This window comes from Lepidochelys kempii, chromosome 12 (assembly GCF_965140285.1).
Source record: "Lepidochelys kempii isolate rLepKem1 chromosome 12, rLepKem1.hap1, whole genome shotgun sequence".
Classification (NCBI taxonomy): domain Eukaryota; kingdom Metazoa; phylum Chordata; order Testudines; family Cheloniidae; genus Lepidochelys; species Lepidochelys kempii.
In genome coordinates this window covers 19,705,638-19,730,377 of record NC_136391.1, presented here as the reverse complement: position 1 = coordinate 19,730,377, position 24,740 = coordinate 19,705,638, and the positions used below count along the sequence as shown (strand labels likewise).

The window sequence follows — 24,740 nt, the reverse complement described above, 5'->3', positions numbered from 1 at the left end:
GCAGAAAATTCAAAAGTAAATATTTGATGCCATTACAACTTAATACTATTATAATTCTACTGATTTTTATTCAATGAGTAAATCCAAGTTAATATTTTTATTTTAATAAACAGATGTGATGCAACTGACTCCCCAGCACAGTCAAGTCACTACCACTATTCAACCTATAATGTCATCAAAATTAACTTAGAGTCAGATATTCACATAACATTTTATGCCCATTCCCAATTACGTCTCTGAAGGACAGAGATCATTCCCCAAGGCCTAGTGCAGTCTCCAGCGTTAAAGAGAGATAATAAAGTAGTAATAACAAGTGCACTAAAGAAAGACACTTCATTAGTATGATTAACACATAAGCCTTGTCCATGCTAGGAGAAGAGTTGTACTAGCTATCACTATGTTTAAATATTGGATAGTGCAATGGTATATTGGGGTAGGAGGTCAATGCTAGCAGACCATAGAAATATAGGGCTGGAAGGGACCTGGAGAAGTCAGTTTCCAAGATGTAATTCCAGTCTGGTCAGGGACTTGGTGTGGTCCTGGGAAAGTCTGTTAAGATCAGTTCCCATTTTTAAAATGATGGGAATACTACCTCAGAGGGACAGGACTTGAAGAATATGACAGATGATAGTAGTGAGAGACTACTTACCAGCCAAAAAGAAAGATAAAATATGAGGTAAGAATCTCTATCAAAGAAATCCAGGGACAACACCACCCTGACAAGAAGCCCAGCCCTACTGGCCATCCTCAAAGGCTGGGAAGGAGGAAGATTCCTAGCAGAATATCCAACCACACATCCTTGTCTGTGCATTATAACAGCTCCCAGCTAGGATGCTAGATACACACGAGGCTCCATTCTTGCCCCCCTCATATACTAGAAAGAATGACGAGCTTTCCATCTTTTCTCCACGCTCCAGAGGATCCTGGCTGCTACATATAGCAAAGAGAAGAAAATGAATAGAGTCTCCACTGCTCTACTTCGCCCCCACGACTCATCTCCGTTTTGGGGGTTTGCCTCCCTGTAACCCCACAGTCTGCCTCTGACAGTCACTAGCTTTCCACAGACAGCAGCAGACAGTGGAGATTCCCAGGATTCTTGATAGCATCACTGGGTCCCACAATGTTCTTGACAGCAACACGAGTCAGTATTAATTTCACTCAGCTACTGCTTGGTAAAGCTATAAGCAACGTCTGCAGCCTGGGAAATCTTTCTACAGACTCAGGAAGACAACACTATATCGAAAGCTGTCTTTGTAATGGTAAGGGCTAGCTAGAATCCATTTTCTTAAATCAATAGCAGAAGTTAATGATGTGTACCAGGTCAAGTTCCTACTCATACAAGGCAGGGGGATTTCTTCAGGCACTGTTATACCAAGAGACCTGTATAGAGCTATGTATTTCAGAAGCTCTAATTTATGTGGTGTTCACTGTCATAGTAACTGACCACTTGGCAAATATGAATTTTTTTTCACCGATCCTTGTACCTTAGAAAGTATTAGCTGCATTTTACAGATGGGGCACCGATACAAAAAAATCTGTAAGAGTGGGAATCAAATTGACACCCGTTCCCTGTCCGGTGCCTTAACCACAAGACCATTTTTGCACAAGGACTAATTACTAGTACGACAGCAATTGCTAACAGATTTAGCACACTTCCTCAGAGAGTAATGCCAGGGTCAGGAAAGTTTGTTCTACAGTTTGGTCTGCTGGTGGACTTCATGGCACCCTCTCTCTCTGCAGAATATTAAAGTAATAAGAGCATCATCTTTTAGAGCCAAAATTTCAGGTGTACAAATGCACTCTGATTAGCATATGTAAATCAGGTGTTTTCATGCACACATGAAGAACTCTTCCTTTGCATACACAACCATAGAATTGTGCTCCAAAATTAGGCAAGCCTTTTGCAAGCTTAAGACTTCTAAAAATAAAATCAGGTTCTTACTTTCAATGTAAAATTACTAAGCCAAAGATGCAACAGACAACAAGACTGGCTGCATTTGAGTCAATGTATTTAATATTAACACTACATTTAACTGAAAGAGGAAAAAAAAGTATTGCAAGTGACAGTATATTCTTATCTAACTCAATTGCTGCAAAAAATAATAGCATAATTTGATGTTCTACAAGGGTGCCAAATATACAGCTCAGGGGCTGGGTACTACCTGCATGATCTATTTGTATTGCTCACATGATAACCAGATTGTGCAGAATCTAAGCTCACGTGTACACTCTCTGCTATTTTCTTAAAAAGTTGTTTAGCCCTCAGGGCTGCAAAGAGTGCCTTCCAAATATGAACCACGTGTAACCAACTGCATGATGTCTGCCTCATTTGAGTATCAACTTTGGAACCCACTGACACTACCACATGAGCTGCTCCACTGCTCATCATCCTCACAGCTGAAACAGAAATTTTCAGCTTTGAAAAAGAGCTCTGTTCACATTCGAAAGCTTGTCTCGCTCTTCAGCGGAAGTGGGGCCAATAAAAGATACTACCTCACCCACCTTGTGTCCCTAATACCCTGACACCAACACAGCTACAACACTGCATACAATTATACTATTTTTGAACAGTCACAATTTCAGCATTGCTTATAATGTCCACTGTAGCTCTTCAACAGCAGAAAGTTAGTATATAAGCCCACTGAAGAGAAATATTTTCTGTTTCCATCCTATGTCAGCTGGAAAAGTCCCTTGCTGCAGGTTTGCTTTTTTTTTCTTCCCCCCCTTTTCCTTTTTAACTTCTGTATCACTTTGAAGTATTTATATTAATATGATCTGAACAAAGGTTGTTTTTTTTTATTTTTAATACTAATTTTGGCCTGCAAAAAGTGTAACTGTTCTAAAAACAGAGTGGTGAAGATACTAAGGTTCTTGTTAAATTTAGAAGCCTAGATGGAATAGTGAGCAACTGGAGTCACTGACAATTAAAAAGTGTGTGACTAGTTAGCAGAACTGTCTATCATTCAATAAGCAGTAAGCGGAGTTGTCAACTAGTAGGGGACTTTGCTTGGAAGAAGCTTAAAGACTCCTGGAAGGTGGGCCCGGGCATCTGATGTGGTTGTATAAAGGGTTAGTCTGCTTTACTTATTTTTCAGCCTTCACAACCTGCATTCACTAAGGCAGTTCATCTAGTTCTCATTCCAGCTGTAGTAAGTATGAAAGCTGCTGATGAAGCCTGCAAAAGGGTAACACAGTATATTACCGGGTATCAGAGTTTGACTCAATATCCTTAAAGTTTAAGGAAGTGGTAAGAAACAAACAACTGAATGGATTTAAGCACTGAAACTAAACTACAGCAATATAAACATTGCAAAGCATTAGAAAATGAGAAAAGATTCATGCTCATCTCAAATAGAAAACTGGGTCCTTTTAGATTCTTCAACATCAAAAATAAGAGAGTTTCATTCAGTATCTATTTGAAGATGAAGACTAGAACACTGATGAGAATTTGATGATCCAAGAAGTAAGATTTTCCAATGACATCAAATTCCAGCTCCGGTAAGTCACTGTTCCACGATGCCCAGCAATAGAAACTTTTCAACATGGACTATAGTGGGGGAGGGGGGGGGAATCAGTGTGTGTTTCTCTCACACACACATACAATAATGCTCTAAAAAAACTGAAAGACAAAGACTTGGACTTGCCATGACAGTATAAAAGAAGGTTGAAACTATCACCACCACCTTCAGTGCAGCATAATATGAGCAGCATAATGAAAAGACGGAAAGAAGCACTTTGCCCTGAATATAATCCTCCAGACAGATTTGAATTTACAGCTGTGCAGGTCTATTACTTAATGCTCTAAGTGATGAAACTGAGGTAAAAAAATTAAAGGAAGAAACCCCAAACCCAACCCCTCAAATAATTTGACATTGACATAAAATGGTTAATTGAACACCAGAAGCAACTCTAACAACTACAAGCATCTATGTAGTGAAAAGTGTGTTCCTATATTATGCTACTGCATTCAGCATATTAAAATAAAACTCCAGAATGTTATGTCCAAGGTGTTGAAGATGCTATCCAGGATGAGCACAGAAGAGTATAAAAAGGAAGTCTCTGCTGTTTGTTCAGACAATAAAAGATTGTAAGTTCTCTGACAAAACTACCCAGAACTTTTGGCATATGAATATTTACCACATTACTTAAACCTCATCAAGAAAGGAATAGCACTGCACAGTCCCAAGACACAACAGAGAAGGACTTTTGAGTTTCTAAAACCATAAGGAAGCAGATTAGCTGAGTGAAATAAGATTTATGCCTCAGGTTCCACAATATTTTGCAGAAGTTCCTAAAAGATTGTTTATCTACATTTATATCCGGCTACCTTGTGTTGAAATCTACACTGAAATTTGCACTAAGCGCAAAGACTGATCACAACATAAAAGTAATTTCACAAAAGCAACTGAAGGTGGCTTCAGATGGACTTGACAGATTACAAGATGAACACACCACTGTCAGTGTCACTGGAAATATGGCTGCATAAATTAACAAAGTTTTGGACCACATAAGGACACAGTTCAGAGAAAATATGGAACCTTACCATTAGTCTATATGACTGATCACAAACACAAAAGCCAATTGGTTGTCCCCAGACAGGGAAGAAGAGGAAGTTACACTACTAACAGAACATAATTCTGAGTTTCTTCCTTCTCTTCTACAGTTTAACATTACAAAGGGGAATGTGTCACATTTTGTTGCATCAAAATGCTGGAAAATTATAGAAGTCTCTATACTGAGCAGCTGAATTCAGAACTACCAGTTTTTAAAAAGCCTTACATTTGAACAAGTTGGAGGAAGGAAACTGGCCGAGTGATAAAATTCAGTAAATTTGAAGAAAGATCACTATCTACAGGCAGATACGAAAGAATAGTAAGCCTGATTAGTTAGTAGACTAGGATGCTAACTATTTACTCCTGGGGAAATTCTACGCCACAGCGCATGTGCAGAATTCATGTCTATCACAGATTTATTTGCTTCCTTGCAGAAAAAGGACTGCCTAACAGGGAAGCTGCAAGAGCAGTCACGGACCCACTCCCTAGCAGAGCAGATAAATCATTTCAGCACCCGGAGCAGCCAGCAAAGAGAAATCACAGTGGGGTTGGGAACACCCCACTCCGGACCTCTACCCCATACCCAGATCACCCTCCACTGAATGCCCTACACTCAAACTCCCACCCTGATGCCCCACCCCTTGCACCACCCTGACCCCCACGCCACTGATTCCCAGCTAGCTGCACCCAGACTCCCAACTCACCAACACCCAGACCCTCCTGCTGAGCCCCCCCACACCTAAACCCTCCGTTGAGGCCCAACTACCTTCACCTGGAAGCCCCTGCAGAGTCCCATTGCCTCTGTACCTGGAACCCCCCCAACAAGCCTCTGTGCATCCAGATCTCCTCACACCTAGACCCCCCACTGAGCTGCCTGCACCCAGATTGTCCCACACAGAATCCTCTCACCCCACACCTGGATACTCCCTGCTCCCTCCACACTTGGATCCTGCCTGGTTGAGGCTGCCTGCCCCACACCTGATGCAGAGGACCGGGGCCCAGAGTGTTTCTGGGGCAAGTCCAGGCCCTGTGCTGTGTCAGGGTCGGGTGCAGCCTCACCACGGAGTCTGGGTCCCGGGATGGGAGGCTTGCAGGGTGACCTCCCACCTTCAGTAAGCCAGTGGCCTGTGCTCTCCACTGCCATGCTGGAGCCTCTGCATTTATTTATTGACAAATAAAACTTGCAGAATTTTAAAATATTGTGCACAGAATTTTACATGTTTTAGCACAGAATGCCCACAGGGGTAAAATTATTGTTTTATTTACAAAACTACAACCTTTTCATTTTGGACAATATGTATCTTGTGTGAGGAATGGATTATTACAACGTGAATGATGTAGTGTAAGTCTGATGTTTAATTTAATAGGAAGAACCTGGTCATCCTAACCACCACCTATTCCCATTCTCCCCCAGAAGAGGTTTTTTTCAGATGGGTGGGGGGGGAAGAACCACAACAGCCAGGCACAGAATAGATACAGATTTTAAAATGAAAATGTTAAAAACAAAACAAAGAAAGCTACTGCTCTGCACTTCCCATAAACTTAATATTTTAGTCTGTAAGATGAAAATTTCTCTTCTGAACAGATTGTAAAGTTCACAGACCTTCATAAAGTGCATAAGTTAAAGCAACTTACTAGATTTTTTTTTAAAAAAAAAAGAAAAATATTCATCTGTGTAGCAGCTTTCATCGCTACACAAAAGAAAAGGGTGAGGTTACAAGTCCCCGTAAAAAGGGATTTGTAATGCCAATAAATCTTATGTTAGCATTACTTGGCTGGGCATGCAAGTCAGGAAATGATAAAGGAGGGTTGCATGTGTAATTCCAACTTTGCTCCTTTCGAAGGTCTAGTCTACATCTAAAAACTTAGGTCAACCTACAGCACTCAGGCCTCTGAAAAATTTCATGCCCTGCGTGATGTAGTTAGGTCAACCTAACCCCCATAATAGACGCAGCTAGGTCAACGGTTCTTTCATCAACGCAGTTTCTACCTCTCTGGGAGACGAGGGTGATTTACTACAACAATGATCAACCCCTTCTGTCACTGCAGTAAATGTCTACACTACAGCAGCATAACTGCAGCTGTAGTACCTGTGGTGTAGACATATCCTAAGTATGTATTTTCAGCTAGTCTCCAGGTGATCATGTACCGTTCCTCAAGTACAAAACGCATTTTTCTACAGCCTAACTAGGTAGCTAAGTTCCCTGTAAGCTGTGTGGCCACAGAGCAGCCTTTTAGCACTACGCAGGTGCTCAGGGAAACCACCCAGGCAACTGCCTCAGCCAGGGCACTCCTCCCCCAGCCCCAACCCTACTGTGGCCAGGGCGTTCCCCCCCCCCGGGCTCCAACTCTGCCCCGGCCAGGGCACCTGGACTAGTCAGTTCGCACCTACCCTGGCTCAAACATACCTGCAGCGGCCCGAATGCAGCCGCAGCCAAGGCGCCACTCCCCCGGTACAAACCCAGCCCTGGCCCGGACCTGCCAGGGGAGGGGCACCTAACTTGCAGCCCCAGCCCTGGAGCTGCTGCGGCAGGGAGAGGTGCCTTTCCCCACCAAGCCCAGGTGCTGCTACAGGGAGAGAGAGTTGGGTGGAGTTCTCTCTCCCCCCATAGCCCTGGAGCACTCTCCTACACCCCCACCCCAGAGCCCACACCACCAGCCGGAGCCCTCACCCCCTGTACCCAACCCTCTGCCCCAGGTCCACCCCAGAGCCCGCATCCTCAACTGGAGCCCTCCCACAGCCCTGAGCCCCCTCCCACATGCCGAACCCCTCGGCTCCACCCCCACCACATGAATTTTGTTACGTGCACCAATCTGAAGGTGATGCATCACACATCACCTCCAGATTGAAGCACGTAACAAAATTCATTCCGCATGTGAGTGGGGAAAAATTAGAGGGAACACTGCAAAGTAGCATCTTTTTTTTGTTCTTACACGTTCACATGAATATCATAATGATCGCTATGAATTTATAAAAAAAGTTGTGAGTTTTCTTCTCTTAAAATACTGGTATGTATTTTATTAAATTTTGTCACTGAGTGTTTACTATATAAACACTTTTCAAGCTGCTTCTACTGTAGGTGGTATTCAGGGGATCAAACAATAAGCTACAGAACTAGTCTGGATAGTGAATGCTATATACCATTATAAAGTGTTACACAACAGACTACAGATAGAACATAAAAGTGGCCATATTGGGTCAGAACAAAGGTCCATCTAGCCCAGTATCCTGTCTTCTGAGAGTGACCAATGCCAGGTGCACCAGATGGAATTTACAGGTAATCCTCAAGTGATCCATTCCCAGCTGCTGGCAAACAGAAGCTAAAGACACCATCTCTGCCCATCCTGGCTAATAAGCATTGATGGACCTATCCTCCATGAATTTATCTAGTTCTTTTTTGAACCCTGTTATAGCCCTGGCCTTCACAACATCCTCTGTCAAAGAGTTCCACAGGTTGACCGTGCTTTGTGTGAAGAAATACTTCCTTTTGTTTGTTTTAAACATGCTGCCTATTAATTTCATTTGATGAACTCTAGTTCTTGTGTTATGAGGAGTAAATAGCACTTCCTTATTTACTTTCTCCACACCAGTCATGATTTTATAGACCTCTCTCATAACCCCCCAGTAGTCTCTTTTCTAAGCTGAAAAGCCCGTCTTAACAATCTCTCCTCATACAGAAGCCATTCCATACTCCAAATCATTTTTGTTGCCTTTTTCTGAACCTTTTCCAAAACCAATGTATCTTTTTTGAGATGGGACAACCACATCTGCATGCAGCATTCAAGATGTGGGCGTATCATGGATTTATTTAGAGGCAATAGGATATTTTCTGTCTTATTATCTATCCCTTTAGTAACTATGCCAAACATTATGTTAGCTTTTTTGACTGCCACTGCATGTTGAGTGGATATTTCCAGAAAACTATCCACAATGACTAAGATCTTTTTCTTGAGTGGTAACAGCTCATTTAGACCCCATCATTTTATATGTATAGTTGTGATTATGTTTTCCAATGTGCATTACTTTGCATTTATCAACATTGAATTTCATCTGCCATTTTGTTGCCCAGTGACCCAGTTTTCAGAGATCCTTTTGTAGCTCTTCGCAGTCTGCTTGGACTTATCTTAAGTAGTTTTGTACCATCTGCAAATTTTGCCACCTCACTGTTTACCCCTTTTCCCAAATCATTTAGGAGTATGTTGAATAGGACTGGTCCTAGTACAGACCCCTGGGGGACACCTCTATTTACCTTTTTACATTATGAAAACTGACCATTTATTCCAATGCTTTGTTTCTTATCTTTTAACCAGTTACTAATCCATGAGAGGACCTTCCCTCCTATGCCATGACAGGTTACTGTGCTTAAGAGCCTTTGGTGAGGGACCTCAGATGAGGTCTAAGAACAATTTGCAGTGTACTCGAAATTTAGCAGACTGTTTGGCATAAAGTGGACTAGTAGAAAGTATGATGAATTACTGAATGGTCCAGAGAAGGTACATCTCGTAACGCAACAGAACATTCAATGAGGGAAGGAGAGAAATTCAAAATCAGTATAAGGAAATACTTTTTTCACACATGTAATTAAATTGTGGCATTCACTGCCACAGGAAGTCATTGATGCCAAGAAGTGAACAAGATTCAAAAGGGACTGACCATTTATTTGGATATGAAGAATATCCACAGTTAATACAATTTTACTGAAGAGATATTAAACCTTATACTTCAAGGCTTAAGCCAGTGGTTCTCAACTTACTTACCATTGTTGGCCACATCCAATACTACCTGTATGGCTCTAAGGATGTCACATGGGTCACAGCTCTGTGCTGACTGGGCCACAGGTTGAGAACCACTGGCTTAAACCAGTCTCTATTAGGGACCTTAAAGGGGAGCAGATTATCCCTATCTGCTCACTGCAGAGTTCTTACGCCTTCCTCTGAAGCCTCTGGTGTCAGTTGGCTACTATTAAAAATAGGATACTTGACTGGATGAACATCTGATCTAAGTACTAAATATATAACAAAGGATGTAAAAAGTTATGTGATCATTTAGTTAACAACTACCACAATGTATTTGTAGAGGGAGATAAGGCTATACATTGAACTTGTATCTTGTCACTGCCTGACTGGAATGCTTAGCCACACAACCCCAAGACCTCTAAGCATGTTTCAAATGAAATGTACCCATACACCTTGATAGATTTACCATAGGGTTCCTGCCCTACATATCTTAGGAAGTCTGTGGGAGTCCTTTTTCTCCTGCAAAGTTTCAGAGCTATGTAGCTTTTACTTCATAAGATGTGCAGCAAATAAGACAAGCTCTTTACCTCATTCACTGAACACTACCACTAGTTTTTTCATTCCATAGCACAGTTAGTCAACACCTGAATGTGCAGTGCTTCCTGCCTTAACTGTACGTTACAAGCTTAGCAATAATACACAATGCAAAACATACTGAGCATATACAATTTTAAGCACATCACAACTTTCAAGTCCACTGAAAATAAGACGCTACCCGATGAATGCTATCTCCATGCCAAATTTCAAGTTTGTCTCCTCACCCACTTCAACAGTATGGCTGTTTGAAAACAAGAACAAACCTATCAAAATATTTTCACTGTACATGTGCTCCAATTAGTGAACTGTTTTTGTTCAAACTACCCAAAAGAAAATTCAGTTTTAGTCAGAGACCCAGACCGGAAACGATCAGCCTGAAAGATGAAAACTATGGAATATTATGAGTGACTGTAGACAGCACATTGGAGTGGGGACAGTAAAGCCATCCTAACCGTAGCTTTGGTATTACTAATACTTTTACTGTGCCACTCCTGCTACTGGCAAATTGCACTTAAACTTTAACCACAAAAGCATTATTAAGGCACTGCTATGATAAAATATATACATCCCATGTATAGTCAAATATTTAGTTGTGAAATTTAATGATACCTAGGTATTTCTCTACTAGTGGATTAACAGTTCTAATTTGCACTAACAACTCACATTTTAGTCAAGAATCTCTGAGAGGTTTATAAGCATAAATGAGCCCCAGGGAGGAAGGCAATCATTCTTCTACCCATTTCACAGCTAGGCAGACAAAGAAGTCACAGGCCAGATTTTCTCCTCAAAATATCAGCATCAAAGCCAGCCACTGCATTTTCAATGGAGTCACTGCAGAGCCACAACAACATAACAGAGCGCTCAACTAGACCAGACCCAGTAGCACCAAGCTAAAGGAATTTCAGCCTTAACAAAAAAAAAAAAAAAAAACCAGGGATTTTCCCACCTCATTCAAAGTATATAAAAAAGATCTCAGCCTCCACAGAAGTGGATTCACAGTCATCAGCCTCAGAGTGAGTAGAGCACTGGAGGAGGGAAGGAACCACTTAACACAACAGTGACATGATGGCAGAGGTGGGCTGGTTTTAAAGCTAGACCTTGCTAGGTTTGCCAAGCCGGGTGGCCCGAGCAAGGATAGCGTTGTACTGCACTTGTTCCTGCCCAGGGCACGCGGGCACAGACCGCCCACGCCCAGGAACCGCCCCGACCCCACTCCTGCCGGCACAGACCCCTCCAGGGCAACAGGGGGAACGCGGACAAGGCTGCCTCTCTCCCCCTCCGAGAGCCAGGGCCTGCCCCTCACCCCAGCGCAGCAAGGCCAACCCCCGCCCCCCGGCAGGGCTGCAGCCCCCGCCCGCCTCCAGCCGCAGGCCAAGGCAGCTCCCAGCCTGCCTGAGCCCCAAGCCGCCGCCGCCCTCCAAGCTCTAGCCCGCAGGCCAGCCCCGCTCACCATGATCGCTCGGAGCCCGCGGCCAGCACCAGTCCAGACAGTGTCTCTCTGTCATGTGACTCCACAGCCTCCTCGAAGCCCCGCCTCCCTGCAACAGCGACCCCTCTTCATTGGCCGACTCCGAGGAAGTCAAGGTGTCAAGGCTGATTGGTTCTAGTGAGCCACGATTGACGCTCGGGATAGCCAATGAGTTTCAGAAATACGCCCCGCCAAGGCGGCGGCTCACCTCCCCCGCCTGTAGTGCACGTCACGCCCTCAGGACAGGAGCCGGTGTGCGGAAGGGGCAGGGCCAATTGTGGCGAGCGGCGCGCGCGGGGAAGTGCGGCCCATGGAGGAGCCCGGAGTGATCCAGCGGCTGGCGCCCAAACTGGGCATCGCTGCGCCCGGAGTTCTCAGGTAGCGGGCGCGGGACACGCTCCCCAGCGCCTCGGCGGGGCCGGATGGGACCCGTCCCCGGAGCCGCCGGGATGTCCTAGACGGGAGTGGGGGCTCGGGGCCCATTTCCCTGGGGCCCGGATCCGCCCGCCCGCCCGCCCGCAGTGGTCTCCTGCCCCCTCGCGCCCCCTGGGCATGAGGGGTGGGTTCGCGCCCCGGCGGTGGCGGCGTTGTGATGGTGGGTGGCAGGATCCCTGTGTGACGGGCAGCACCTTGGGTCCGACGGGAGCCATGGGAGCATCTCTTTGCTGTTAAATAATAGAAGGGATGATCGCCCGGAGCGTTTACACTGTAATTAGGCTTGGCAGAATTCGATTTGTAGTTATCGCTTCAGCAATCGCTGGTTTATTTATACGCATTTTTTTTATCAGTTCAGATTGTCTCAATTGCAGAAAATTATGGGTTTTTAATTTTGTTTTAGATTATTTAAATTTTCACAGTTGCAGGAAATTATGCTGGGGTCAGACAAACAATGGCAGTAAAAGTTGATTCAAAAAGTTAAAGCTTGGTAGCCATTGAAACACAAATTGTCAGCATCACATGTCAAAATATACGAAGTAATCTTCTTAAATCAAACTTAAGTTCTCAAGCAGCATTTTTCATATGCTATCTGTAAAGTTTGATTGTTGATGGAAATTTGTTTGGTCAGTTTGTATGTGTACAGTGAAATCACAGTGGATTTTTACTTAGTAAAAAGAAAAACATTGATTTTTATCCACCCTGAGTGGAATCAATGTTTACCAGTAAAAATGTAATCTTTCCAAGCCTAACTACTAGCTTTTAAATAGCACTTTTCATTAGTAGATCTCAAAACACTTTATAAAGGTCAATATCTCCATGTTACAGATGGAGGAACTAAATCAGAGTCATTTACACATGCACACACAGAGGCTAAACTGGAACAGAATCCAGGTATCCTGAGTCCCAGTCCAGGGCCCTATCCTCTAGGCTATTCCCATAAAGCTCCTTGTGCAGAGATGCGATTCCTGGATATGTCACTTTATTCCAGAATAATTAGTATGCTCAAAGTGCACCAACTATTCTGGAATAATGTGTCCACACAGGAAGCTATTCCAGTCAATTTCCCCATGTAGAGAAGTCATAGTTCTTTGCTGTTATGGTTGTAAAAAAACCATAACCTGAATGTAACTATACAGTGTACAAGATAAATAATAATGTGTGACTGAGTTTGTAGGGAGCCTGACATTTATAGCTCTGATGTGTCAACTGCCCCACTTATTTCAGTGGGTGCTAACTCAGATACTAATAACTAATTAACTGTTGAAATTTAAAATATCTCACTGCTCAGAACATGTAAGAATGAGGAGGAAGTATGCTACTATCAGAGCTGTAGGGCGAATCGGGACAACAGCTCCGGGCCCTGCACTTTGGGGGGCCCCCTGCGATTGGCCGGCGCAGTCAGTCCCAGAAGACAATGTGCAGCAAATTCCCAGTTCCGGCCGGAGCCCTGAGCCACTATGGCCAACAATAGCTCCGCAGTAGGCACCGGCAACTGCCAGCAGCAGCAGGTGGCCCAGCACCAGGCCGGATCTGTCCTGCCATACAAGCTGCTGATGCAGAGTGGGGCCCCCAAGCCTGCGGGGGTGGATTTGCAGTGGTGCTAGAACATTTTTAATAGTGGCGGTGCTGAAAGCCATCCACCACCACCACCCTCCAGCTGAGGCAGGGAGCAGAGCCCCAGGCGTGTGGGGCTGGCAGCTGGGATCCTGGGGTTGCTGCAGCACCCTATGCACCCCTAGTTCCCACCCCTATGCTGATTTGACCTGGGCCCTGCACCCCCCTAGGGATGGCCCTGGCTACTGTGATTATAAACGCAACTTAGATTATGTCTGCACTTAAACAGGCCACAAAACTTCATCCACCCACTCATATAAGGGACCACTAGCCTCTGGCTGAGTTACTGAAGTCCTCAAATCACTGTTTAAAGACTTCATGTTACAGAGAATCCACCATTTACACTAGTTTAAACCTGCAAGTGACCCAGGCTCCAGGCTGTAGAGAATGGCAGAAAAACCGTGGGATTCCTTTTGCCTATCTCACCCCTCGGGGAAATTCCTTCCTGACCCCAAATGTGGCGATCAGTTAGACCCTGAGCATGTCGGCAAGACCCAGCTAGACACCTGTGAAAGAATGTTTGGTACCAAGTTTTACAGAAAATCATACTGCTGAACTGATGGAAGCTACTGGCTAAGCACGTGGAATGGGAGTTTATTGAAGTGCTAAACCAACTTTTGACAGCTGTAGTCTCTGTTTTCTTTATTTCAGTTTATTGAACTAGGTCAGTTCAACGATGAGTTCATTGAAAGTTAAGGAACCTTTTCTTTTCCAATCTATGAATAAAAACAAGGCAGGAGGATAAGATCTAGTTCTAAAATCTTGAAGGACATAGTGACCAGAAACAATCAGTTTAATTCATTAACTACAGATAGTTCTTCCTTTATTTAATAAATAAGTTTTCAATGCAAAACAGTTTTGATGAAAAATTTCATTGTGTCCTGAACACTTACGGTAGTTTTATTTAATAAAAACATGTAAAATGCTGGTTTTGTGCATTTTTAATTGTATTGAATTTCCATCCAAATAGAACTTGACACAATCACAAGTAAAAATGTATCATCTAGTAAATAAGAAATGCATCATTCACCATTTTCTGACATAATAAATGTAAAAATTAAGCTCTATAATTGCTTAAATAAATGCATATAGATATAGTGAATCCTCCCGGTTAGCAAAAAGAAGTACCAAATTTAATGTGAAGGCTGTATTTAGTTGCAAATCAACATGTTTTAATGGTTACCAACCATTGAGAATCAACTTTCTTTTGGAAAATAACTAAAGTACAAATACAAATATGATTTAAAAATTTGTGATCTAAATCAATCCATTGTGGTAGGGCTCCGTGTGAGTGCAGGAAGGAGTATGCTTGTGGTAAGCCTGTTGCAGTATTGGGACCACATTGGTTAAAATACTTGCAAGCAGATCTGTGCTAGGATTCCTGTCATTGCTAAGCCTCACCTATAAGAGCAATGGTGGGACACCTTAATGCAAAAAAGCAGAATCTTGTACAGAGAAGACCCTTGGCCTAAATGATTCTTCCCATTATCCACTTAAACTCTGCTGCCTTTTTAAATCTCTTATAGGGACGCACTTGTCTCTTATAGCTGGCCTAATCACAGACTTGAACTGAAATAACTACATTGGTTTTAATTCACACCTTAAATTAAATTTGAAATGAGAGAGTTCATGCATAGGCTGGCCCTGAAATAACTAAAGGTGTGAATTATAATAGATGTAATAGTTGAACATCACTAACACCTGCAACTAAATCCAATCTCTTAACTTCTCTTCAGTGCCTAATCCAGGGAAAAAGGTAAATTACTTTTAACACTACTCAAAATTACTTTGAATTCCTTTTAACTACTATTTGACTGACATTTCTGTAGGCTACAACACGCTACAGTGCATACACAGTTATGCAAATCAGCCTGCCAGTGCTTCCAGGTTTATTTAACTGACGTCCTATTTTTCGTAATCTTTTTTTATTTTGATTTAAAGCAGCCAGTCCTGGGTATGTATGTTTGCATTCCTGCAGATGTAAGTGCCAGCAGTCTGTATCCTCAGTAGTATTAACAAACGGCATTTTGTGCGTGTGTGTGCTCATGTGGGGCTATTTTATAGAAAAGCAGAAGAATATCTGCGACTGTCCCAGGTGAAGTGCACAGGATTATTGGCTCAGATGACAGCAACAAGCAATGCGGTGATGTGCCTGGACCTAGCAGCTGGCTATATGCAACACCCAGTGGACAAAGTAGGACACAATACGTGACATGGTTCTTTGTTCGTCCTAACTCTTACCAACTCCCATAAAACTTGTACAGTGTTTAGTGTATATGATGAGGCAGCAAGGAAAGACTAGTAAATTCCCATTTCCTCACATTACAGACCAGTCTGCAACTGGGTCCTTCCAACAATCCAGTACTATTCCAGTTTTCATCAGAGGTTAACAATGGAGAATTGAAGACTAGAGTCTCCATTACATTCTGTTGTGAATTGACTTCTACTGCCCCTGACTGAGGGTTCCTTAAGGGTGGTAAACCGTAAGCCGATGTGCCCCTTTATTGTGAGAAGTGATGCAAGGGGGCTCTTAAAGCTACCAAAAGGAAACAGTGGCTACATATGAGTCCCTCTGCCCCGTGGAAGCCTGTGGATGTCCATTTGCAGGACTGCCAGGCAAGACAACTGTCTTTTTTTTTTTCGGTGATGGTGGGGACAAAAGACATAGCTGATTGTCCATGTAATCTTTTTTAGATTCCTCCTCCATACATGGGAGAGGTTTCCATTGCCTAGATTCCCATGAGTAGCACTGACCCGTCATACAAATGCTCAGTGATCCTGGTATCTTAGTTCTCTAAAAGGCAGTTAAAAGGGCCAAATCATTTTCCAAACTGCAGCACCGGTATAACTATCTGAAGGTAACTCTGCATTGAAATGTGTGTTGTTCCTTTGCCATTGTGTATTTTTTTCCTCTTCATAGGGCAGCCTCATGTGTGTAACAGATCTAACCAAACAATGAGCAAACAACAACAAAACTATTTAAAACAAAAATAGAAGATGGATTGTATTTTATTCTATTTAGATGGGTTAAGTACCAGAAGGGAAATTCTGCTTACACATGAAGTTTTGTTTTGTTTTTCAAAGAGCTACTTAGTTAAACTCTCCGGTTTGAACAAGAGGACTTACCAGAGCTGTATGAAGTCTTTTGAGTGTTTGCTAGGTTTGAACTCTAATCTGGGAATCCGAGATTTGGCTGTACAGTTCTGCTGCATGGAGGCAGTGAACACCGCTTCAAAAATATTACAAAGGTAGGGCACATAACCTTTTATGGCCATCATTTTATCATCCATTTCTATTAAGAAATGGAAATGCTTTCTTTGTTTTTAAATAAGACTGCTAAGTGTGAAAAGCCTGATTTTCAGAGGTACTGAGCACCTGCAGCTCCCACTGATCTCAGTGAATGTTGAGTGGTCAGCACCTCTGAAAATTAGACCACTTATTTAGGAACCTATGTTTGAAAAATTTAGACCATTTGGGAATAGACTGCAGGACTCCTGACTCCCAGTCCAATTTCCTATCCACAGCCCCACACTTCCTCTCATTTAACCCTACCTGTAGCCCTTTCTCAGTCAACCTTGCAGTTCCAGAAGATACATACAAATGAAAGAAACTACATGTTGAGAGAAATGTATCCATTCCAAAATGAATCCTACATTTTCTTGGTCAAACCTGTTGAATAAGAAAACTTCACAAAGTTGAGAGTCCCTTCACTTAAAACCCTCTCCTCTGTGTAATATCCACTTTAACAAAAGCAATTGTTTAACAGGAAATTACAAAAAACCAATGACAACAACAACAAAAAATGGAAGAAGGGGAAGCCAGTAATAATGGCTATCAATTAGAAGATAGAACTATAGAAAATTAATCAAGGAAGCAAAGGGACATAAGGAGACATCTATGGCCAGCAGACTTAAGGGGGAACAAAAAGTAGGAACAAAAAAATCCTGACAGTGGGGTTGGTACATTGCTAAATGGTAGAATTATCAATAATAATGCAGAAAAGGCAGAAGTGTTCAATAAATATTTGGTCTGACAGGGTGGTCGTTGTGGATAATCAACTGAACCTGAGCTCCCAGTGAGACACTGTGGCCAAAAGGGCTAATTCAATCCTTGGATGCTTAAACGGGAATGTCAAGTACGAATAGAGAGGATATTTTACCTCTGTATTTGGCAGTGGTATAGATGCTACTGTCCAGTTCTAGTGCCCACAATTCAAGAAAGATGTTGAAAACTTGGAGAGAGTTCAAAGAACAGCGACAAGAATGATGAAAGGATTAGAAAACCTGCCTTCTAGTGACAAGCACAAGGAAATCCATCTATTTAGCTTAGCAAAAGAAGGTTAAGGGGTATCTTGATTACAGTATTAGCACCTACATGGGGAAGAAATATTTAATGGTGGGTTTATCCATCTAGCAGAGAAAGACATAGCACAATCCAGTGGCTGGAAGTTGAAGCTAGACAAATTTAGTAGGTAAATAAGGCATATTTTTTAACCTGAGATTATTAACGATCTACACAATTTAGCAAGGGTCATGGCAACTTTTAAATCAGATTGGATGTTTTCCTAAAAGATCTGCTCCAGGAATTACTTTGGGGAAGTTTTATGAGCTGCGTAAAAGAATATCTGACTAGATGAACATAATGATCCCTTCGGGCTTAGAATCTATGAATCCTGGGCTGCAAAGAACAGTCTTCACTTATGTAGCTGACACTCTTCATGGCTGCATCATATTTAAAGATTAAGGCGATTGAAACTTACCTGTAGATGTTTCCTTGTATAAACAATACACCTGTCAGTCTGACAACAATAGACTGAAATAAATGGTCTGTTGGCTGTTTCATAATACTCGGAGAATGAAATTCACCTCTGTGCTGAGAACCCGCAAAGCCTTCTGCCATGCTTAAGCCCTATATTAAGTGGGGATTAAATCGTTACAAGAACTATGGGCTGGCCCTCTGCACTGGGATGAATTGAATCCAAAGTGGCTTATCACATTTTTTAGTGATAATTTATAGATGTTAAATACTAGGTTCCATTGAGTGTGGTGAGTAGGTAGAATAGAGACTGTGCTGACTCCACCTTGTCCCCTCTGCCTGATTTCTTGATCTGAAATAAATATCACACCTCCCACCCCCCGTATCTCAGGATGTGCTGCCATCCCTTTCCCCTCTTTGCCCCTTTCTTCTGTTCTCAGCCAGGAGTAGAAAATGTTTGTCCCTGGCTGAGACAAAGAACTAAGCAATCTTGTACCAGGTCTTTGTTCAGCTCCAAAGTAATAAACTTCACAAGCTTTGTTTAGAAGCAAACTGGCTGTGTAGTAAACACCGCTGCTCTCTTTTAGGTATGAATCCAGTCTCTCTGAAATGCAGCAGATGGATCTTGATTTATCAAAACCCTTGTTCACAACAGCTGCATTGTTCACAGCCTGCAGGTATGCTCTTCATACAGTTACATGAGATTCCCCATTATTCTAACTGCGAGAGCACAAAATCACATTCTTGGATTTCCCCGCAACACATGCATGCTGTACATGATGATGAAAGATTTCACAAGTGTGAAGTGGCTGTTACAATGCAAACAGCTGCTCCAGTCCCCAGAATTCCTTAATATCCTGAAGCACCATTAGGTGGTTAAATGTATCTTGTAGCACTACTCTCAGAACCGCAGATAGTCTTGACAGCCTGCTGAGGCTAATGTCTTCCTTGTAGCAAAGTATTCAGCCTAGATTGTGTTTTGCCTTGGAGAAAGAAAACATTAAATCAAACACTTAGTCTTGTAGCCCAAAGGCAAATCACATGATTTTATAATAAATGTTGCCACTGGTACTTAAAGTATCAATGGATGGATGATTCTGTAATGTGACAGTCATCTGAAGATCTGTTGGGTGTGTTTGACCTTCTATCAAACCTTTCCCCATGTTAATTTTTCCCCTACTATTACTCACACCTTCTTGTCAACTGTTTGAAATGGGCCATCCTGATTACCACAACAAAAGTTTTTTTTTCTCATGCTGGTAATAGCCCACCTTGATTGATGAGTGTCGTTAGAGTTGGTATGGCAACACCCATTTTTCATGTTCTCTGTGTGTATGTATGTATGTATATATAATATCTTCCTACTGTATTTTCCACTGCATGCATCCAGTGAAGTGGGTTTTAGCCCACAAAAGCTTATGCCCTAATAAATTTGTTAGTCTCTAAAGTGCCACAAGTACTCCTCGTTCTTTTTGCTGATACAGACTAACATGGCTACCACTCTGAAACCTGTCAACATAAGAATGTTACTAGTTAATATCTTGCATTTGGTGGGAAGCTTGTTTATTTGCCAAGATGGACTAGAGTGTATTTGAGTTGGTCATATTACCAACAACGATGTTTGTGGAATGTGCAGTGGTAGTGAGATGTTTTGCATTCAAATTGGGAGCCATTGCAGAAAGGCTAAAGACTGACAAGCTCCAATTAAAAATAACGAGGAGTCCTTGTGGCACCTTAGAGACTAACAAATTTATTTATACCCAAATAAATTTGTTAGTCTCTAAGGTGCCACAAGGACGCCTCGTTATTTTTGCTGATACAGACTAACACGGCTACCACTCTGAAACCAAGCTCCAAATAGTCATCTGTTTCTCCACCTCCCCTACCCCTGCAGGCAATCTTGCCTTTGAGACATGGAGCCCTCTAAAGAGAGAGCTGCAACAGCCTGCAAGTTAGTGTCCAGCAGACAATGACTCAAGAAAACCCACATGGACTTTTACTGAACATGAATCTTCTCCCAAGCCAAGAGTTATACATGTTAGAAATCTTATGAACCAGTCTGGCTTTAGGGGTGTTGTACAGTTCATCAGATGAGCTTTAAAAATGAGCACCTGTCTACTGGGGTGAAAGTCCCATTTGACTCATTGCAGGAGTAGGATTGTTTATCCAGTGTCCTGGCCAAATTACAACTTGTAGAACTACTTTCTTCCTGTTTAAATTTCCCCCTGTAATTTCAACAAGGTGTGAAATTTTTCACTTCCTGTTCCAAATTGTTACATACTGTTAGGATTAACTGATCATCACAACTTCCCTGTATGGCAGATGGATATGGCTTATCTCCTTCTTTGCAGATGGAGAAACTGAGGCAGGGAGGAAGTCCCTTGAGCAAGGTCACAAAGTGAGTCAGTAGCCAAGTTGGATTAGAATTTTGGAATTCCAGGCCCCAGCCTTCTGCTTATTCTCCCAGGCAGCGCTGCCTATAAATGCATTCATTGACCTGAGTTATGTGTGTTTGAATGTTGCTTCCTTCAGAAAATAAACTAACTTCCTGTTTTAGGTGCTTAAAACTAAAAGTGGATAAGAAGAAAATGGTGGATACCTCTGGGGTGAAGAAGGCAATATTTGATCGGCTCTGCAGCCAGCTGGAGACAATTGGCCAGCAGATCAGCAGTAAGTGTTCAGTGCTTGCAGTCTCATGGTCTGGAACGCAGGTGATGTAGCCATGCTGTTGGGTCCCACAGGGCAACATCCTTCTCTCTCTGCACTCTTTCTTGGGGTGATCTCCTCTGCTCCTATAATTTCAACTATTCTTTTGGTGCCAGCTTGTCTGTCCACTCCTAACTTGTCTCCTTCAATTCACTTTCTGATCACTGCCTGTCTTGTTCCTCAGGGATGTCATGTCAGTCTGTCATCTAACTCACATAACGCAGGAGCCATGTCTGACTCCTCCATGGTGCTTACCCCACACATGGAGCAATACAAAACTTACAGCTCTTCCTCTGCAATAGATCAAGTTCTGGCCTTTTCTTTACTGCCACACAGCTAAAACTCTCTTCTAGGTCCTGCTCTTCTCCTGCCTTTAGTAGTGCAGCTGCCACCTCTGACTGACGCTCCTGTAGTCCCACTCCATTTCGTATAGTGCAGCTGCGAAGATCATCTTCCGTACTTGTCACAGAGCCCCTGTTACAATCCCTCTGTCTTGTCCCTCTCCAGTCACCAAGTCGATGTCCTCACCTTCCTTGTACAACTCTGCCCCATCATGATTTATGCACTTTTTCCTCGTACTCCACCATTGGCACCCTCAGCCCCCATCCCCTGTCATTGCACCTCCTACCATAATGCTCATCATGCAGAGAATGTCCCACTTGAACTTATCCATAAAGCCATTGCCCTCTCCTCCTTGAAAACCCCTTCAAGACCCACATCTGTGGCTGCTCCTACAAGAAATTAGCCCATTGCTGAAACAGGGATTGTTGATGCCACTTTCAGCTGGGAAGTTTGCCAGGGAAGACACTGTTCTTGTGTGTGTGGCTTGCACCCAGCACATTGCAGGTGCTACTGTAATAGAAATACATTGATTAAGGTGATGGAGAAATCAGAAGCAAGGGAGGGTCCTGCCAGAGTTACCAGCAAAGGTAAAGGGGGGAGGGTACATAAGTATGGCATGAATGTGAATCATTAGGTGCTCTAGTACCCCAATGACTGTCCACAATTAAATAAATAAAAGCAGCTTTCTCTTCTTTAATAGGAGACTGTGCTTCACTGACACCTCAGCCAACCCAAAGCCAAAAGACTTTGCTTGAATGCATTGAAAAGGAAGAAGGTAAGTTGTCTCCTAATTGTGAAATTAAGCTTTGTTCTTCTGCTGTTGCCTAATAATGGCCAGATGTTGGAAATGCTAAGAGAGCCTAGTGAAGTGGGACATGACCCCTATGGGGTCATGAAGGAACATTCAGGGTACTGCGCAGCAGGGCCTGAGCCAGCCTCCGGGGGAGGACAACCCAGTCCCACTCCACCTCTGCCACAGCTCCGACCCCCAGCCCAGCTCCGACCCTATTTGGAGCGCACTCTGCCCCCCCCCCCCCCCCCGCACACACACACACAACCCAGTTGTAACTCCACCCCCAGCGCAGCTCTGCCCCCCGCCACAACTCTGCTCTGCCCCCCAGCCCAGCCCCGCTCTGCCCTCATTCCCTTTCTATCCCAGCCCAGCCCCGCCTCTATCCCCAGCTCTGCCTTAAGCCCAAGCTCCACTGCTCAGGAAGTCTTGGGTGTGCAGCAATGGAGGGGGGACACGGACCACAGGCGCCGGCTTTCTCCGGGCCCTGGGGGTGCTCAACATCCCGCTCCACCCCAGGCCCCACATCCACCCGACCCCTTCCCCCAAGCCTGCCCCGCCTCTTACCAGGCCCGCCCCCACCTCATCTCTTCTTCAAGCCCCCACCCCACCTGGTCCCACGCCGCCCCACCTCTTCCTGTCCAGTTCCACCCCTTCCCCCCAAGCGCATCCTGTCCCCACTCCTCCCCCTCCCCCACAGCGCCTCCTGCACGATGTGGAACAGCTGATTGTGGCAGGCAGGAGGCACTGGGGGGGTTGAGTCTATCCATAGGGCCGCCGGCAGATGGGAGGCGCTGGGGTGGGAAGGGGGGAAGCTGGCTGCTGGTGGGTGCTAAGCACCTATTAATTTTTTTCCACGGGTGCTCCAACCCTAGAGTACCCATGGAGTCAGCGCCTATGGCGCGGACAGATTCCATTACTAGTAAGCGGGGGGGCGGGGGGGGGCACTAGAGGAAAAGTTTGGGCATCACTGGCCTCGTGGAAGCACCATTACGTTTTTGTGGAGCAAGTCTAGTGGAACTAGGGTAGCCTTTTCCACTCAAACAAAAAGACAAATACGTGAAGGTCACAGTGTTAAACAAAACTGCAGCTTGATTTTTTTTCCCCAATGATTGATGGTAGTCTTTGTGTGCATGAAGTAGACTGGCATGTGTACATTCCAGGGGCCTGAGACTCAGCATTAGGCGCTCTCTGTAGGCAAAATATTATGCATGATAGATAGCGTTTCCTGAAAGTTTTTTGGGGTTTTTTTGCCCCCATAGAACATGAGGATGAAGTTGAGACCCCTCGCAAGCGGCAGAAAAGTGAAACCGAAGCAAAACAAGATTATGAAGAATGGAAACAGAGAATCCTGGAAAATGCTACTAAGGCAAAAGGGGCCAATGTCTGACTTCAGTCTCTGGAGTGCCACCAAACACTGTCACTGCCTCTGGTTTATAATTTTAAATCCCCCTTCACACTAGTGCAACTTGGTAGCAAGTGAATTTATGGATGGTAACCAGCAATTCTTATTTATTTGACTGGCAAGATTTTAAATTGTTAAGCCTGTCATTTTACTAAGTGGGACCAGCATTATTGTGACACACTATTACTACACAGTTGGCCAAAGTTTGAAAATTGACCCTGTGATGCCTTCCCCTCGGACCAGTGCAGACCTCAGCTCTAGGACATGGATAGCCTTGCTACTTTTAAGCAACAAACAGGCCAAATAATGGTGCGGTATTAAGTGATCTCTGAGAAGGTTGCACACTCTTGTATTCCACATTGAAGCTTAAGTCATGGTTACTAAGCTATATGGAAAGGGTCCGTCCATGAGGAAACAACTTGTGTCATCGGCAAAACAAAACTGAGGAATTGAGACTGTTAAAACTTTTTTATAGCCATAATATCTGATTAAATAAATTTTCTGCTGTGTATGTGGGACCTAAATGTTTTTAGAAAGCAATAAAGATTCTTTTTCTACGTCTGGATCTTTAGTTTAAGAATTTGTATATGGTCCTAGGGTTGCTTCTGTGACCTCCTATCACTTTTATTGTATAAATACCATCAGGATCAAAATCTAAATGGGTTTAAAGAAACTTTCTGTACTTACTTTAAATGTTCCTTTACGTCAAGTAATAAGGTCTACAGATCTGTGATAAGAGGTACTTCAGTCTGCTTGCAGCTTGGGAACAGAATCAAACCTGCCAGTCAGCGGCAGCAGGAGAATGCCCCATCCTCTGACGTTGGCTCCACTTGAGACCGCTTCCACAGCCAGCATAATTCAGTTTTTTTTTCTCCTACATTAGATTAACTATACTTTGACGAGAAAACACAAGTTTATTTTATGGCAGAGCATGGGGTTAACGTCTGAAAAAATAAACCCAAATCTTCAGATGTCACTTTCCATCTCTGCTCTGGGTGACCTGTTTGTCTCCAGGGTGAGCGGATCTGACTAGGCTCTGTTTCTCAAATAAAGGACCCTTTCAGGTAAGCCAGAACATTTCCTATTCATTGGGCTAAAAGACAGTGGGATTTTCACAGCTGTGTGCCTCCACTGTTGGAAACAAGGTCAGCCGTTGACTATTTACATTGAAAATGAGGTTTATGGAAAAGTTGTGAAGACTATTTGTCTGCAGCAAAAGTACAATCATGGGTCTTGTCTGGGAAAGCTAACTGAATAAACTTATCTGCATAAAGATAGTAATCATACTTCCAGTCCATTCATGTGGACATCATGATGACACCTACCCCAGGAGTT

At 43.5% G+C, this 24,740-nt stretch overlaps 2 protein-coding genes across 4 annotated transcripts in view; one reads left to right on the top strand and one right to left on the bottom strand.

The window, feature by feature from the left end:
* The window catches only part of VPS35 (VPS35 retromer complex component), a 40,730-nt gene extending 29,307 nt beyond the window's left edge, over positions 1–11,423 (bottom strand). The window contains exon 1 of the mRNA XM_073307760.1: positions 11,338–11,423. Within this exon, the coding sequence (XP_073163861.1) occupies positions 11,338–11,340 (3 nt within the window). The 5' untranslated portion in view covers positions 11,341–11,423. The remainder of the gene's footprint in view (positions 1–11,337) is intronic.
* Positions 11,424–11,603: 180 nt separating this feature from the next.
* ORC6 (origin recognition complex subunit 6) lies at positions 11,604–23,969 on the top strand. 3 transcript variants are annotated; one of them, XM_073307757.2, is made up of 7 exons: positions 11,605–11,733; positions 15,472–15,601; positions 16,492–16,655; positions 18,750–18,839; positions 20,720–20,832; positions 21,911–21,985; positions 23,263–23,968. In XM_073307757.2, exons 1-7 carry the CDS (start codon positions 11,666–11,668, stop codon positions 23,388–23,390), a joined length of 768 nt encoding a protein of 255 aa, XP_073163858.1. In that variant the 5' UTR covers positions 11,605–11,665; the 3' UTR covers positions 23,391–23,968. The 3 variants fall into 3 exon arrangements, with proteins under 3 accessions (XP_073163859.1, XP_073163858.1, XP_073163860.1); XM_073307758.2 differs by lacking the exon at positions 18,750–18,839 and having other exon boundaries at positions 11,604–11,733; positions 23,263–23,969; XM_073307759.2 differs by lacking the exon at positions 11,605–11,733 and having other exon boundaries at positions 15,541–15,601; positions 16,328–16,655; positions 23,263–23,967.
* Positions 23,970–24,740: the final 771 nt, after the last annotated feature.